At 32.9% G+C, this 17,206-nt stretch overlaps 1 protein-coding gene across 1 annotated transcript in view; it reads left to right on the top strand.

The window, feature by feature from the left end:
- Window positions 1-10,832, top strand: part of LOC143235411 (uncharacterized) — a 31,102-nt gene extending 20,270 nt beyond the window's left edge. The window contains exons 2-3 of the mRNA XM_076473549.1: window positions 7,276-7,498; window positions 10,475-10,832. Of these exons, the coding sequence (XP_076329664.1) occupies window positions 7,276-7,498; window positions 10,475-10,772 (521 nt within the window). The 3' untranslated portion in view covers window positions 10,773-10,832. The remainder of the gene's footprint in view (window positions 1-7,275; window positions 7,499-10,474) is intronic.
- The last annotated feature ends 6,374 nt before the right edge of the window (window positions 10,833-17,206 follow it).

Below are 17,206 nucleotides of genomic sequence, written 5' to 3'. Positions count from 1 at the left end.
TTTGCTTTCTCCTCCTAATATTCTGCTGGAATAGTGCCACTGGCATATCAGAGAAATATGCATCTTTCGCTGCTAAAGTTAAAGCAAACGAAAAGATAAACCATTAAGAATACTAATATGTATATGTATATAAATTATGTTGCTTGCGTGGTCTGTTTAACTTTACAAGTTTTCAGTGAGTAGTATTATTATCTATATCCAATAAATATTAATACTATTGGAAAAATAAAATGCTTAATTACAGTAAACGATAATACAAACTGGTGGTGATTTCTTATAGCAAATCCACATCGGACTATCTGCAAAGTCCACCGAGGGGAATCGAACCTCTGATTTTAGCATTGTAAATCCGTAGACTTACCCTTGTACCAGCATGGGATGAGGCTACAACGAACCATGCCTGAATTAGTACAGCTACAACTATTACTGACTGAAACGTTGTACCGGTTTTGAAAATATTCCTTGTTACTGTAAAAACAATGACTTTTGTTTAAAATGATTTTAATCAGTAAATGTCAAAGATAGATAAACACAATGCTTAGCCTTATTTTTCGCCAGCCTTCAGAAGTATGTTTATATAGTTAAAAACAATGTCGTCTTTGATCATTCTGGCAATACTTTTAAAATAATCTTACTAAAAAAATTTGGGATCATTCACGTGAACCGAAATTCTAAGTGTAAACTAACGTTTCTGTTCACGTGTACACCAGCAGGGAGATAGGTATTCGTGCTGGCGTATATAGGAGGCAATCCAGCTGTCCTTAGTCAGTTGTTTGGAATTTCGCACAAAGCTATTCGAGGGCTATCTGTGCTAGCCGTCCCTAATTTAGCAGTGTAAGACTAGAGGGAAGGCAGCTAGTCATCACCACCCACCGCCAACTCTTGGGCTACGCTTTTACCAACGAATAGTGGGATTGACCGTCACATTATACGCCCCCACGGCTGGGAGGGCGAGCATGTTTACCGCGACGCGGGCGCGAAGCCGCGACCCTCGGATTACGAGTCGCACGCCTTACCCGCTTGGCCATGCCAGGCCATCCTTAGTCAGTATACGATATTCTGATATACATAGCATAATTAATTTACAGTACAGACGCTGCAATTTATCTACAGAAGTCGATCATATAATTTGTTAACCAGCAATTTTCTATATGATTATCAGTTCACTCCCATATTCAGCGTTCTTACTAATTTTATGTGTTAGTGGTTTTTTGTTGTTGTTTTCTTTTTACACACACAAATATGTGTCATTATCAGTGGAACTTCTTGATTTATGCATAAGATTTGGAGCATTGTAATGACTTGAAGCCTTGCCATTTGTCAAAGAAAAGTTGCACTGAAATTGTGTGTGGATGGTTTAAAATATATTGATTATTGACATTTTTACTATACGTTTATAATAGAAATGAAGAACAGTAGATTATACAGGAGTAGTGCATAAGAACTCTGGTAGATTATAAGTTGGTAGTTCAGAAGTTGATGAAATTGTAAAGGATTGTTTCTTTGTTTTTTAATTTTGCGGAAAGCTACATGAAGGCTATCTGCGTTAGCCGTCCCTAATTTTGCAGTATAAGACTAGAGGGAAGGCAGCTAGTCATCACCACTCACCACCAATACTTGGGCTACTCTTTTACCAACGAACAGTTGGATTGACCGTAACTTTATAACGCCCCCACGGCTGAAAGAGCAAGCATGTTTGGTGTGACGCGGATTCGAACACGCGATCCTCGGATTTCGAGTCGAGCGCTTAACCACCTGGCCATTCCGGGCCTGAAATTGTAAAAGCAAACCTTAATAATTTAATATGTACTGTTAACACTATTTATCTTTCTAATTGCCTCAAAACACGTATAAGCCCCTTCCTAAGTTGTTAGCGTGTGAAAGTAAGAGATAGAAAACATTTATTACATTTTAGTGTGGTTGATTTTAATGGTGCATATATAATTCTGCTTCAACGAACAATAAATAAAACTTCTGATATTCGCTTTTGTAATCATTTGATTAGGGAAACATATTATTACATGTAAATAAGGGACGGTAACGGTGTACCATTCTAAATTACTATAAAAAGTGAACACTAGTTACTGAATATGTTTGATTACATTATGTAACAAAATTCTTACTTTTTCTTGTTCCCAGGCAGTAAGTGTTATTTCCCAATTACTTATGTCAAAAGTAAATAAATACCTATTTTTCTCTTCAAACTTTGCTTTTGTGATCTGGGTAATTAAATTTTCAAATTTACCCATTTTCCAGAACATTCCAAATAGATTGGGTGCTGAGTAGCTGATAGAGAATTTTCTCGAACAAGAATTTTCAATAACTTTCTAGAATGTTGTAGAACCTACGAGAATTTTCTAGAACTTTCCATAGTAATACAGGGGTTCACCACTTCACTCGTCAAGATGGGCTCTGCTTCTGCCACAATGTATCCGGTCTGTGCGAGGCAATTGAAATTGCTGTAACTCGAACGAGTGGTGCCTCTTCATTGACAGTTCATCCAGAAGCCTCAAAGTTGTGCTGTTCCATAACGGGAATAAGTATCCGTCTCTTTCCCTGGCTCATTCGGTGCACCTCAAAGAGGAATACAACAGCGTTAAGACTTTGCTAGAAGCCTTAAGGTATGATGAGTATGGCTGGGAGGTTATTGGAGACTTCAAAATGGTGGCAATCCTGATGGGTCTCCAAGGAGGCTTTACCAAGTTTCTTTGTCATCTTTGCCTTTCGGACAGCAGGAACACCGCAGCGCATTAAAACAAAAAGCACTGACCACAACGGACCGAGTTCTCTGTTGGGAGGCACAATGTCAAGTGTGAGCCACAAGTGGATCTCCAGAAGGTGTTGTTCCCACTAGTGCACATAAAATTGAGTCTCATGAAACAGTTTGTCACAGCTATTGATAAGGAGTCTGCAGTCTTCAAGTACCTTCGAGGCTTCTTCCCTAAGCTGTCTGAGGCAAAGGTCAAAGCTGGTGTCTTCGTTGGGCCAGAAATAAAAAAGATCCCGGAGTACACAGAATTCCTCGAGAAACTCAGTAAGAAGGAAAAAAAAAGCTTGTGGCAGCTTTGTCGCAGTGGTTAGGGGCTTCTTGGTCAATCACAAAGCCGAAAAGTATGTGGAACCTGTTGAGACTCTGGTGAAGAACTACGGTAAAATTGGCTGCAGAATGTCCCTGAAAGTCCATATTCTTGACGCTCATTTTGATAAATTCAAGGAGAACATGCGAGCATACTCAGAGGAGCAAGGCAAGCACTTCCACCAAGATATACTGGACTTTGAACTCCATTACCTAGGAACGTATAACAAAAACATGATAGAAGACTATACTTGGGGGCTGATACGTGAAAGTGATTTACATTACAGTCGCAAATTTCGAAAAAACTACTCACTTCTAAACATTTATGTATAACTTTAGTATAAATACATGCAAATCTTGATTCATATGTTGTTTTATTATGTAAAAGGAAATGTGCAAATTTGCCTGTTTTTACATAGAAAATAAGTTAGTTTCTAAATTTCATTATCCAGGTCACAAAAGCAAAGTTTGAAGGGAATAATGGTCATTTTCTGTACTTTTACATCATAAGCAATTAAGAAATAACACATACTATCTAGGAACAAAATGTGTGTTACATAGTGCTATTTTCCTAGGAAAATGTACTATTGATTTTGGAGATGTATAAAGGCAGTAAAATCCTAGAAGTAAGAGAAATGATTGGAAGGTTTAAAGCGAGACTAAAAAGGGGTGGCGAAAGTTCTATATCAAGTGATTGATACCGCTATATGCTGTTGATTTGAATAACTGTTGCGTTCATGCAACTACTTCTCATTTGATAATTACTCAAACATTGAACTAATTCTACATCCATTATAGTATTAACCTTTGTAGAAATTACATTTTCGAAATATGCATGAAAATCTTTAAAACTCCCCAACAAACTTAGAAATTCTGAGTCAAAATTGCTTATCAGCTTTCATAAAACTCTAATTCAAGTCTCCTAACTAGAAATTATAAAAAATGAATTAAATATTCCTAATTTTAGGTTCAAGAAAGTTGAGTAACGAATCAGTTTTATTATTTTTGTTGTAAGCACAAAATTGCATAAAGGACTACCTGTGTTGAACCATATTGGTATCTAGTTACGAATCTTTCTGTAACCCTAAGACATACTTTTGATTTACTGTTTGCTGTATATTTAACACTAGAATGATTACTTGTGTTTTGTAGAATAGATAACAGAGCACTAGATTTGTATTTAATACATGAAATAAATGTCATCTATATGTACCTATGCTTCTTCCATACTCTGGAGACTTATACGCTTTTGTTCAACATATTATCTATTTTTTATTCTAAAGATTAAATTTAATTATGATCAAGTTCCAAACCTAATTTCTTCCTAGCTAACACGATTATTTCTGCCAAGTGTTATAGAATTTAATTTAACTTTTAGCAAATTTTGATTTAATTGAATCTCTTAACAAAAAGGTAAACTGCACACAGTTGCAAAACACAAGCAATTTCGCAGTTGAAAACAGAACGAATTATATTGACTTAAATTCGATTTATCTTTAATAAACACTGTACACAAATAGTTTTCATCATTATTATAACAAGAAGCTTTGTGAATACGTGATCCAATACTTTTCAACCAAATAAACACTTAGTTATAGAATTTCTTAAAACAATTTTCATACTTCAAAACGTTCAAAATCACTAGCTTAGCACGATAGTGCTTAGATATGTAGGACTGAGCCTAGAAAAAATGGCTGCTGCATTCAGTGTGTTAGAAGTAAAGTAACAAGAAAACAAATTACATTAAGAATTTTACCTAAGAAAAATCGCCAACCCGATTGGTCCACGACAACTTTCGAGTTTCTAATGATAAAAATCAGATTTCGATACAGGCGAAGAGCACAGCACAGATAACTCAGTTGTGGAATATTTTTAAAAAATTGCTACTTGTACTATAACACAAAGACAGAAATGAAGACAGATAAAAAAAGACAAAAAAGACAGATATTGCCAAGAGCACTTAGTACCAACTATGTTAACACTACAATCATGACGAAACAGAACAGTATGCTGTTGTTACCCAAAACATTAAAAACAAATAACTGAAACAGCACACCAAGTCTGATGCTCACGAGCAAGCTGCGGCTATTGTCATGTATTTCATTTAATTATCGGTTATATCGTGCCTTCGAATTTTGACAATTGTGTTATAAAGTAATGAAAAATGAAACAACATTAAGAACATGGACAACACAATGTAAGTTATTTTATCTAAGCTCTTAATCTTATATAGTTATTTATCTCCCTGTTTCTTATAACTTGATTTTCACAATAAAAGGTACTTCAGTGTAAACTCTTTTTGAACATACAACCAAAAACTCAAAAAAAGCCAAACTGAATTATAGACAAAATGTTAGTAAATGACGAAAATGGACAGACTGTCACTTTTAACTTGATTTTCATGGACTTTCTGGACCTATTTATTAAAACAGTGGCATTGAAATGGTTTATCCCTTAGAAAAGTTTAAATAGTCTCACACTCCTAGACAAACAACATTCCCTTTAAAACCATCAATATCTCTGTATCACATCATTCAGATATTATACAGGGAACTCCTTACACCAGCTGGAAGTGTTCTTGTTACACTTGAAGAATTAATGACTGTGTAAGATTCTAAGTCCTGTTTGTCGTCCACTTTCATTTTCCGAGTGTCATTGTTATATTACTTCACTCTTGCGAATTACTGGTTGCGCATGATTCCAATGCGTGTTTGTGGTTCACTTCCACTTTCAGAGCGTCCTTGTTACAATGCTTTTACGCTTGATAAATTAGTTAGTGGCTGTACGTTATTCCACGACGTGTCTATCGCACATTTAAACTTAAATGAATTTCCACTGTTACGTGTAATAGGAAATAATAATAATATATTATTAACAAAAAATGTAGGTTGTGTCCATTTTTATACTTATAGACAGTTATATAATGCTTAGCTAACAGACTGTTTCTCATATTATTTTAATAATTACACATACTACAGTTTCTGTACAGTCCTTATGAGCAAGCTTCATTGAAAGTTCACCTGCAGTAGCAACTTAAATTCTGCACATAATAACTATATATTTATTTTAAACATCTAATACCTGTACAACAATACCACGTTATAACTACTTAAATAATTATAAAGTTGCTTAATGCACGGTTTGTTGTACAATTAATTAACTCTAAAGTAATTGTTTATTGTATATATCTAGTACCACTGTAACAAGTATGTTGATAAATCAGCTACAACAATTAGTCAAGTCTATAAAACACGTACGATTAGTTTATTGAACAGGTTTAGTACCACTGTAACAACAATATGTTAGCAGATCAACTACAACAATTAATTGACTCAATAAGATTGATACGAACGCTTTACTCTATGCCTCTAGTACCAGTGTAAAACAATGTGTCGATGGATAAGGTAAAATAATTAATTAACAATATATATATTCTTTATATGTATGGTTTATTATATACTTTCAATACGAGTATAACAATAAAATTTCAATAGATCAACAAAAAAACAACCAGTCTTTATGTCTGTAATCTATTATACACTTCCATTGCCACTGTAATAAGGGTGTTTTTATAGGTCAGCTAGAATTAGTTAACCAAAGATATATGGTTTATCGTATGCGTCTATATATTAGTTTTACGGTAATATTGACTGGATAGAGAGGTTAAAACAATCAGGTTAGTACTACGACCCCCAGTGGCACAGCGGTATGTTAACGGCCTCGCAACGCTAGAAATCGGGTTTCGATACCCCTGTTGGGCAGAGCACAGATAGCCCATTGTGTAACTGCGCTTAATTACACACAAAGCAAAAAATCGAAGTAACACAATGAGTTGATTTACTATATATATTAAATGACCTTCTGATGAGAGTATCTGAAAAATAATGGAAACAATGGTTGTACGTGTTCTGTACGAGAATGATATCACACACAATGAGCCTAGATACAGAAGTATATCACACACAATGAGCCTAGATACAGAAGTATATCACACACAATGAGCCTAGATACAGTAGTATAATATGTACTAAATACCATTGTAAATGGTTTCTTCTTTCAAACATTCTTAAAGAAACGTGTTTGCACTAACTCTGATTCTGATTTCTAACACATCTTAACCTTCTAAAACGCTTTTCCGCTATTCACGTTTTGTCGATTTATGTGAATGTTTGTTCGATATTAGTTTCATCATTTTGTAGGTGTGGCGGACAAGAAGGATGATAAAAAGAATACAAACTCAACATACATATTCAAGAATAAGAAAGTAAGAAAAGCTAGAACAGCTTTCACTGATCACCAGGTACAGACGTTAGAGAAAACGTTTGAACGACAAAAGTACTTGAGTGTACAGGAGCGAGCAGAACTTGCTGCCAAACTAAACCTAACCGACACACATGTTAAGACTTGGTACCAAAACAGAAGGTGAGAGCAAGTGCTTTCCAACTCATTTATTTATTTATTATTTTATATTACAATTATAATTAGTGGTAAGCTCTTCGGCTAGTATAAATTGTATAATTACTTTCATGTATGTATTACATTATTAGTATGTGCTGGTTGAATAATACTGGGTCAGGTAGGTAATTTAAATAACAAGATGGTCGAAAAATCTTACAACTTCCTAGGTGTTTGTGTGATTTTTTTTTGTTTCTGTAAAGGATGACACTTGTATTATTTTTTTATTCTCATTATGTATGTGTCATATAATTTATAAATAAATAAATAGATACATATTCACTCCAGGAATAATAAATGTCGTTTTATTAAATAAAGAGTTCAAGATTTAGGTTAGCACCTAGTAGATTTGTATTTTGCAGTAAAACAGCTACATATCGTATCTACGAGATCTGAAATCTGAGACTACAGAATTTTACCCCTTTCCTGGCAAAAACTTGTATAGGGGAGGGCGAGGGATCTCTAGAAATTCTTATTTAGTTCAGAAGGTAAGATAGAGGATGGACCATACATGTTTGATAGTTTGATAGAGTTCATATTCGGTAACTGGCTTAAAGAATGGACCATATATGTTCCATACAGTTCATATCCGGTAACTAGTCTGGAGGATGGACCACACATGTTCGATCATATCTGGCGTCTGATCAGACTACAAGAGAGTGATATTCTGACTTGGAGCCATTGTTTTGTAACTGTGTGGTCCATACCGAGATAAACCTGTATTCTTAGGTCAGGGATTATCTTACAAATGATCTAATAAATATATTTGATTTGTAGTATCTGGAGCATTTGTTTGCTTATAGTTAGATTTTATATAACTTTTTCCACAACATAAGGACAAAAATATTTATAACTCTTTCTGTGGTTGATGAATTTAATGTCCTCCAGGTAGTCAGCAGTACAACATATAAACCTAAAAATCTGGATTCGATTCCCGTTGTAGGAACAGAATAAATAGCCTATTGCGTAGTTTCCCTCTTAACGACAGACAAAGAAACAAACCGAATATGTCATAGTATTATTACTAACTACATTTACAACATATTAAGTTCCTTAGTGTTTCAAAGTTATTTCTGTAACAAAAATCAAACTTCTTTGTAATGTGCGTTTCAAATGATTAGTTGTTATCGTGAAAGAAAAAAATGAACTTATTTGTTTTTTAGTGTTTATACTTAATTTTTTTTAATGTTTACGTGTTTCGGATGGAGTGTAAAAGGAGAACTGACAAAACTCAAATTTCTTTATAACTTCAGTTTTGGATGCTACTTCTGTAACAGTGGTAAAAAATATTTATTTTTTGTTTTTGTATGTACTGAACTGACTGTTATGATACTGCCAAAAGTAGCTCTTTCACTTACATGTGGCTGAAAATGTAATATTAACTACTTTCAACCTCGATATTGTTTACAAATTGATGGCATATATCACTGCCTGATGGAGAATATTTGAATTGTGTGACGTTTTTTTATCTATATCATTAGTGTGAACAAGTGACAAGTAACACGTGGTTATTGTTGTTGTTTGAATTCTAAATACATTGTTATTACTACAAAATATTAATACACAACACCCGAACTTCCTTGTTACTGACTTATTGGGTAAATTATTTTATTTCTCCTGCATTGTGGCTGACAGACAACACCTGAGTTTATTTGCCACCTACCTTTTAAATCGACTATATTGTTACTTCAGAAAACGGGCCCGGCATGGCAAAGCGTGTTAAGACGTTCGACTCGTAATCTGAGAGTCGCGGGTTTGAATCTCTATCCCACCAAATATGCTTGCCTTTTCAGCCGTGGGGTGTTATAATGTTACGAACAATCGCACTATTCGTTGGCAGCCCAAGAGTTGGCGGTGGGTGGTGATGACTAGCTGCTTTCCCTCTAGCCTTACACTGCTAAACTAGAGATGGCTAGCGCAGATAGCTCTCGAGTCGCTTTGCGCGAAATTCAAAAAACAAAAACAAACAACAACTTCAGAAAACCAACATGCAACACCTACGTTTCGTTCTTTATATTATGGGTGGACTTTATTGCAAAGATTCAGTATCATAACCTTCATCAATATTATTTACTAACTATAATTTATCACTTATGGTAAGAGGCATAGTTTATCATGAAAGTAGGATTTGCATTTGTTTTTCTTATTTATTGCGAAAAGGTAAAACAAACTTTTTACCAGAGAATAATTTTAGTAACAATTTAGCTGTTTACACTGAATGACACAAAACTCTATTAACTTAAAAAGAGAAGACGAACATGACTATAAGTTTTATAATGGTATTCTTTACTTACAGTATAAAAACATAAGATTCAACGAGTCGGGCCAGAATTGAAAGTGTATCAAGAGACTGATTATTGTTCATCATTTTTGTAGTAGAATAAGCTGAAAGTCCTTATGGTGACAATTCGTGGCAAACAGGCGCTGGGAACTGAAGTTAAAGGCCAAATATTGTATGGGTGATGTATAAATCACGCTTCAGTATAAATACATCTAAATCCCAACTAGTCTTTGTTTGTTGTTTTTTTAATTGTGTTTGTCTCTCTTTTTTTTTCTGTTACAATAATTATTGGCATGGAATCAACTTCTAAGATCTTCTAGAAGTGTTGATATAAGAGACATTATCTGTTGATGATACTTCTAACATTTAGTATTCATCAAACTCGAAACGGTCTAGAAGATTTCAAACAGAAAATCTCAACAACATGTGTAACTCCACAAAGGTTACAGAACGTTAACCACAACGTGAGCTGAAGAACATACATTCAGAACAGCTATAAAAACAGAAAATTCACATAGCTTGTATCACCTTGTATTTTATGTCACAGTGCTATTAATTTTGGAAGTGCAATTAATAGTAATAGTGCTAATTTTATTATTAACAATAATAGCATTAATAATTTTGCATTTTGTCCTATTTAGCATCATTTTTGTTTGTTTTAGAACGAAGTGGAAAAGACAGACCACGGTTGGGCTAGAGTTCCTTACTGAGGCTGGAAACATTGCAGCCGTCCATAGAATGATGCAAACATCGCCTTTTTGGCTTTCTCGGTTGACGTCATCGTTTCCGCATCATCACCTAACAAGCCCGGACTATTATTTTAAACATTCTGCATCTGGACTTCTTAAGCCTCTTCCTTTTCGTCTATATCCTCCTTTTGAGAGGTGTGTACTACCACCTGATACAGTAATGCCTCTTTTCGTGGCCTCTGAAAGCACTCCCTCTCCTCCGAAGCTTTAGTGATGTCTAACTCCTATGAAAATTCAAGACAGAGATTTTAGTCCTCGCTGTTGGTATAATGCATAGAGATACGTAAATATTTGTTATAAGTACTAAACATAGCATATCTCAGAATGGTATCTAAGAGCGCCATTTCCTATACCGCATATCCTGACAATTGTGCATCCTAAGGAAAGGCTTTGAGTGCAACGTTGACACTTTCGTCATTGCCGTAGGTGTATTATAAAATATTATTGCTTAAGCAAATGTAAAGATAAATATTTTATCAGAAGGATTTTCAACATGGCGCCCAGTAATAAAGGTGCAAAAAGAACAATTTGTATTTTTCTTACTATTTTTATACTTTTACAGAAAATATAAAACAATAATGTTAGTGTAAGATTTGTTTTGTTATGTCCCTGGAATTAATATACAGAAATTTCTGTTTGGTTTGGAGTATTATCTTGTAGTGTATATCTTAATAATTAACTCAGAAATAATACAGTTTATGAAATCCATGCTTAGATGATCATATCTGAAAATTTCTAGATATTAGTTAACAAACACTTTGCTTAAAATGCCATCTTATAGACAAAATACATCTTTCTGATCGAGCACAATTGCCCTTTAATAGTTTGACTGAGCATACTGTATACGGTATAAAAATTTATTAAATGATATTCTCAGTTAGAATATATTTTTAAGCTAATATTTTTATAACTACAAAGTTTTTGGAAAATAAACATAACACTTCCTGTATATTATACTTAATATATCATAAAACGTCTTTCTACAGCGTGTGTATTATGGAATCTACAAAAATCAGATTTTCGTTGTTGTTTTATCTGCCAACTTTTTCAACATCAGACCTTCGCCTAATTTCATTCCAAATGTTTAAAAATCGAATGCTTAATATTTCTAAAAGTCCACTTCACAAAATGAGTATTATAATTAATCTCATTCAAAACATACAGTTATTCTATTATTTGCTCGATGTATATAAAAAAGTATATTTAAGGTTTCTCGTTTATAATAAAATGAACAAATACGAAACCAACCAGCAGTCATTATTAACCAACATTAAAACTATTTAATACACAAATAACTAAATATATTTTTCATGTTACTCCTAATTTGTTCATTGTGATTTAAAATCAATGATGTGTAAAAACAAAATTTACTATATATGTGAAAAAAATCTAAATTAACTTGTTCTTTGAAACAAAGTTTAGGTATAATGGTTTCCAATAGTTTGTCAGCTCTCTGCATTGAAATTGTAATATTTAAAAAAAAATGATATTAATTTGTTCATTTCTGTGTAATCGAGATATGGTTTCAGTAAACATCAAGGATAATTCAATTTAGTCCAAAAGTTTTATTTAAACCTCTTACATATGATCTATTTCTTTAAAATTTGAGACAACATTTTAAATACCACTCTTCATTCTGTTAACTCCTGACGAGTTACTTCAGTCAATAATGTAACAGACACAGTTTTTCATTCTGCAAGTTTCATAACGAGGTAGCTACTTCAGTCAATAATATTAATGAAAGAACTCTATTCTGTAAGTTTCATAACGAAATAGCTTCTTCAGTCAATAATGTAAGAGAAACAAGTCTTCATTCTCTAAGTCTAATGATGAAATAGATATTTCAGTCAATAATGTAATACAAACAACTCGCCATTCTATACGTTTTGTAATCAAATATTTCAATTAAGCATATTCTAAAACCTTATCTTCATTGTGTTAGCTTATCGATTAGCGACTTCAGACCATAATAGTCTGAAAACATTTCTTCATTCTTTATGTTTTGTGACGAGATATTTTATTCAATAATATTATTAAAACCTATTTTATTTAGTCAGCAGTGCATAAAAAAATGTTGATATTGATAATACCTGAAACCTGCCTAAAGTTTTATTGAAGAACAAATATGCTTCTAATTTCCCTTGATCAAATTATCTCTTAATTTTTAATACTATATAACACATTAAACGTTTTACATTAAGAAGTCGCAAAAATTCTAAAGAAGATAAATATCAGATTGGTTATTTTTTCTCACTAAATATATTACATGTACAGAGAGAAAAAAATATCGTAAACCTTGGTAAACATATGTGAAGAATAAATAAAGGTCAACTAATATAAAATAATGTAAAGCGTTGAGTGCATTATATTAAAAAAAAAATTGAATATGTAAATCAGAAAGTCACGTGATAATCACAGCTGATATAAACTCGCAGTGGAATAGAATATATCAAAACTACACGTTGGTATTGCTTAGTATTTCAGTAGTTCCACCAAAATATCATTGTTTTTGAGAAGAATATGTAACAATCTTTGCCTACGTAAAATATCTCTATATATAGATCATAAAGATGTTTCTTATAAAGTACTTAGAATTTCAAAGATAGGTATATCCTTTAAAGGTATTCTAAAATAAAGGAATATAGTTCAAGTTGGAGCACCAGGACTATCTGGAAAGAGATCTACACAATACATAGTCCAGCCTTGATAAACAAAGAATGGTATCTCGTAGCAGATGTGAATTAACCAACACGAAGGTCAATGGCAAAACCCGTTCATGTTGTCCATACGTAACGTAATGAAGATGAATTTCTATCTGGAAAAGGATACAAGTCGCTTATACACAAATATTTCCACGGCATACTTATTCAACCGTTGCATACTTCAAGCAGCTAGAGAATGAAATAGGTCTTCCTTCTAGTCTATGGTCAAGTTGTTGGGCGCAGCGCCAAAAGATTTCTTTGTAATCGAGCTATTGAAAAGTGTACTGCGAAATCGTAGTCCTTATATAATATACAGCTTATGAAAAGCATGCAAGGAAGAGGAATGTCATTTAGAGATTACAGTATTACGACGGATCATATTTTCAATCGTAACTACGCTGTAGGGCTATTGCAAGATGGATAGTCGACAAACAGAGCATGGCAGAAGGTGCGACATGGACTGTAACGAAGTGGTAAGACTTCCAAATCATTATTTTAATAAAACATAATAAACATTTTTTTTCTATTACACGCCTCTTTTTTTTCTGTTTTTCTTCGACTTACATTATTTTACTGTTTTTTCTATTACACGCCTCTCTTTTTTTTTTCTGTTTTTCTTCGACTTACATTATTTTACTGTTTTTTCTATTACACGCCTCTCTTTTTTTCTGTTTTTCTTCGACTTACATTATTTTACTGTATGCATATTAATATAATTATATCATCAGTGATTTATAAGCCTATCTCCACATACAGTGATGGTCGTCATGTACTGAATGCACAACAGCTGAACAGGAAAAACTTGAGAATGGTTCTGTGATGGTATGTGCTTAATAGGAAATACCAATCAAACATGCTATATCAGCTGGAAAACAATTTGATGTGGAAATGGAGAAAAAGAAATCCCTAAATTTTCATCCAGAGACTTGTATGTAGTGTAATATACATGTACATTGATCATCTTCAGGTAATAATGGTAACTATTGTATCTAAAGGTACCACAAGTATGTATATATTATGAAGTTAAACTAGACTTCTAACTTGAATGAGTTGAAAGAAAGAGACCGGACACAAGGTGGGACTATATAACGAATATATACTACTTCACTGTATTAAACAAGATATATGTTCAAATCAGTACAGGTAAAACGAGGTCACAAAGGCAAAAAATACAAAAATATTCTTTATTGGTTCAGAGTTCTCTATACATAGGTTAACATAAGCATTAATGAGCTAATTCAGAGTTCTATTTACATATATCAAAGGATTTCGTTGCTAAACTTGGTTTATTATTTAGTTTATAAACTAAAGATCTAAGGGTCCATCATTCAAGAAAGCTCTTCGCGTTTTGGAGCCATACGTTTGTTGTAAGGATAACGGTCAAATTCCATTATTCAGTCATATAATAGTAATTCAAGAGTTGTAGGTAGGTGCTGTTGATTAACTATCTTCTCTTTAGTTGTTTAGGTTAAAATTTGGAATGGTTAGTACTGATGATCCTTGAATACGTTTGCGTGAATATCCAAAAAAAAATTATCTGGTGGATTTCAGTAAGATTATTTGTTGCATAATTTTTGCTGCCTCCTAAATAGATACACCCCTTAAGTAACGGACAGCACAACAAAGCTCAGAGTACAAGAAACACTTGTCATTAAACAAAATATATCAATTCAGACAAGTATTGGAATACAAAGGATAAGTTGGAAACACTTAAACTGGACTGTACCAAACAAGATGTATATTTTATATAAAAATAAATAAGTAATAATAACAAGAAAACAGTTATACAAGTTCATTCAAAAATAAAAATAACATATACTTGATTTTATCTCTATGTTCATTATGCATTAAACAAGATTTCAGTTTCTTACTTGAAGCAGTTCTTCAAGTTAATTGTTACATATAGTAATAACAATGTTTAAAAATATCATTCAAAATATAGGTGAACAACGTCATTACAAAGATATTAATGCATTATCTGTTATTAAACAATAATGAGATAAAGTGTAATATGCAAAATCGCAACAGTTGAGAAACATTCGTAACAGTCTTTCTGACTTAATATGTCGTTAATTTATTTTAATTCAAGGCATGAATTTTAGCTAAAAAAGATGACATAGCAACTACTTCCGCTGCAACAGACTAGTTTCATGGAATTCACAGTCATCGGTGCTACTTATTTGTTTCTCTCTCTTCCAAGCAATATTAATAAACTGTGGATTTCGTAAAGTCAATATACTACAGCGGATTTAGAAATGCTTGAAATGTTGATAGAAAATACAAAATGATAATAATATATTGTTTACCTATTATCATTCCTCTTTGTTTCTAGTTCACTTGTTCATAAAGAATTATTTTCTATCATTGAATTTCTTAGACACTGGCATGATTTTTTTGATGTTTTAGCAATATTACTGATAGTTGCAAATACCGAATGGTCATTTTCCAAACTGAAAATAATAAACAACTGATTATAAACTCGTTAGGCTGAGAGCAACACAATATTATCCATCAGTTAGGAACAGGATAAAAAATCAACTTTAAAGGCAACACCGATGCAGAAGAGAATATTCGATAATGATAACTTGGGGTATTTTGAATTACCGTCATTTTAATTATCGTATCATTTATTGTTTAATGTTGGGTGATTAGGATCAGATAAGGCAGTATGGGGTAAAGAAATGAAGTTATTACCCACATTTATTATAGAAGAAAGATCAATATATAGAGCATAATTCCCATAGAATTCTTGACATTTACCCTACTGTCAGGCCATCATAAAGACTAAACTGAAGCTTTATTAGCATACATTTTTGTCCTTATAAGGAGAGTTTGGCATAACAAGTTTATAGTTCTTATAAGGAGAGTTTGACATAACTAGTTTTAGTTCTTCAACATAAGTTGCTTGAAAGTCGAACATCAGATTGACAAATTGACTGATCTTGCGCAGATAGCCCTTGAGTAGCTTTGCGCGAAATTAAAAAAACAACAACAAGCAGACTGATTGTGTCAATTTATCACTGGGCCTTCTTGTCACAGATCCCTGGTGAACGTCTCTAGAATCATTCTCTACTTCTTACTAATGCAAAGGAGCTTAAGGGTAGTTTACCTTTTTCAACATGATGGAGCTATCTGGAGTTGCCGGACTTAGTCAATAATAAAAATAGTAATGCAAAGGACTTCCACGCAGCACATAATTCGAGTCTTTTGCTTCAAGACCAGTTTTACTGACCCATAGTTTGTACTTTAAGTTTTAGTAGGTGTTCTGAATTAAATGGTATATTTATACTCCAAATTTCTTTCCATATCATAGTTTTACGACGTTTCATACGAGATGTAGACATATGAAGCCCTTACAGTTAAAATAGTTTATATTATCTGGACTGTATGATTCTTACTTTTTATATCATCATTAATAATATCCAAAACTAAAGAATGTTATCTCACGATATCCACTAACAAAAGTAAGTAGTTCTGAACTCTTAGAAAAGTAATGCGACTAAGAATCAAATTATTACAAGAATAAATGAATCATTCAATTACACAGTTCACAGAAATATGCAGAAAAATTACGGTATGAAAGAACATCTTATAATTTAGAAGAGGAAAAACTTTTACTGAATCTTTTACGGGTAAATGTAAATCATTTTTGGTTTTAATATATACATATGATTCACGTTAAATCAGTAAAACACTTTCACAGAACAAGAGCTTTTTATTTCCTAGCCAAACATCAGCTAGTTTGGAAAATAACTAGTTGAAGTTTTCTTTTTCGAATGGCATGCTATCCTTATATATGTCAAGTATGCATTCGAATTCATATGATTAGTATGCCTTTAATACACACACAGCACATTAAAAAATTCATGAAACCTCTCAGATCGGCTCCCAGGACCATATGGTTTCTCCAGATATTCCAAATCATATTACACACTATTCAACC

Source organism: Tachypleus tridentatus, chromosome 2 (assembly GCF_004210375.1).
Source record: "Tachypleus tridentatus isolate NWPU-2018 chromosome 2, ASM421037v1, whole genome shotgun sequence".
Lineage (NCBI taxonomy): Eukaryota > Metazoa > Arthropoda > Merostomata > Xiphosura > Limulidae > Tachypleus > Tachypleus tridentatus.
Note: the sequence above shows the minus strand (reverse complement) of the source record. Positions and strands in the feature narration are given on the sequence as shown.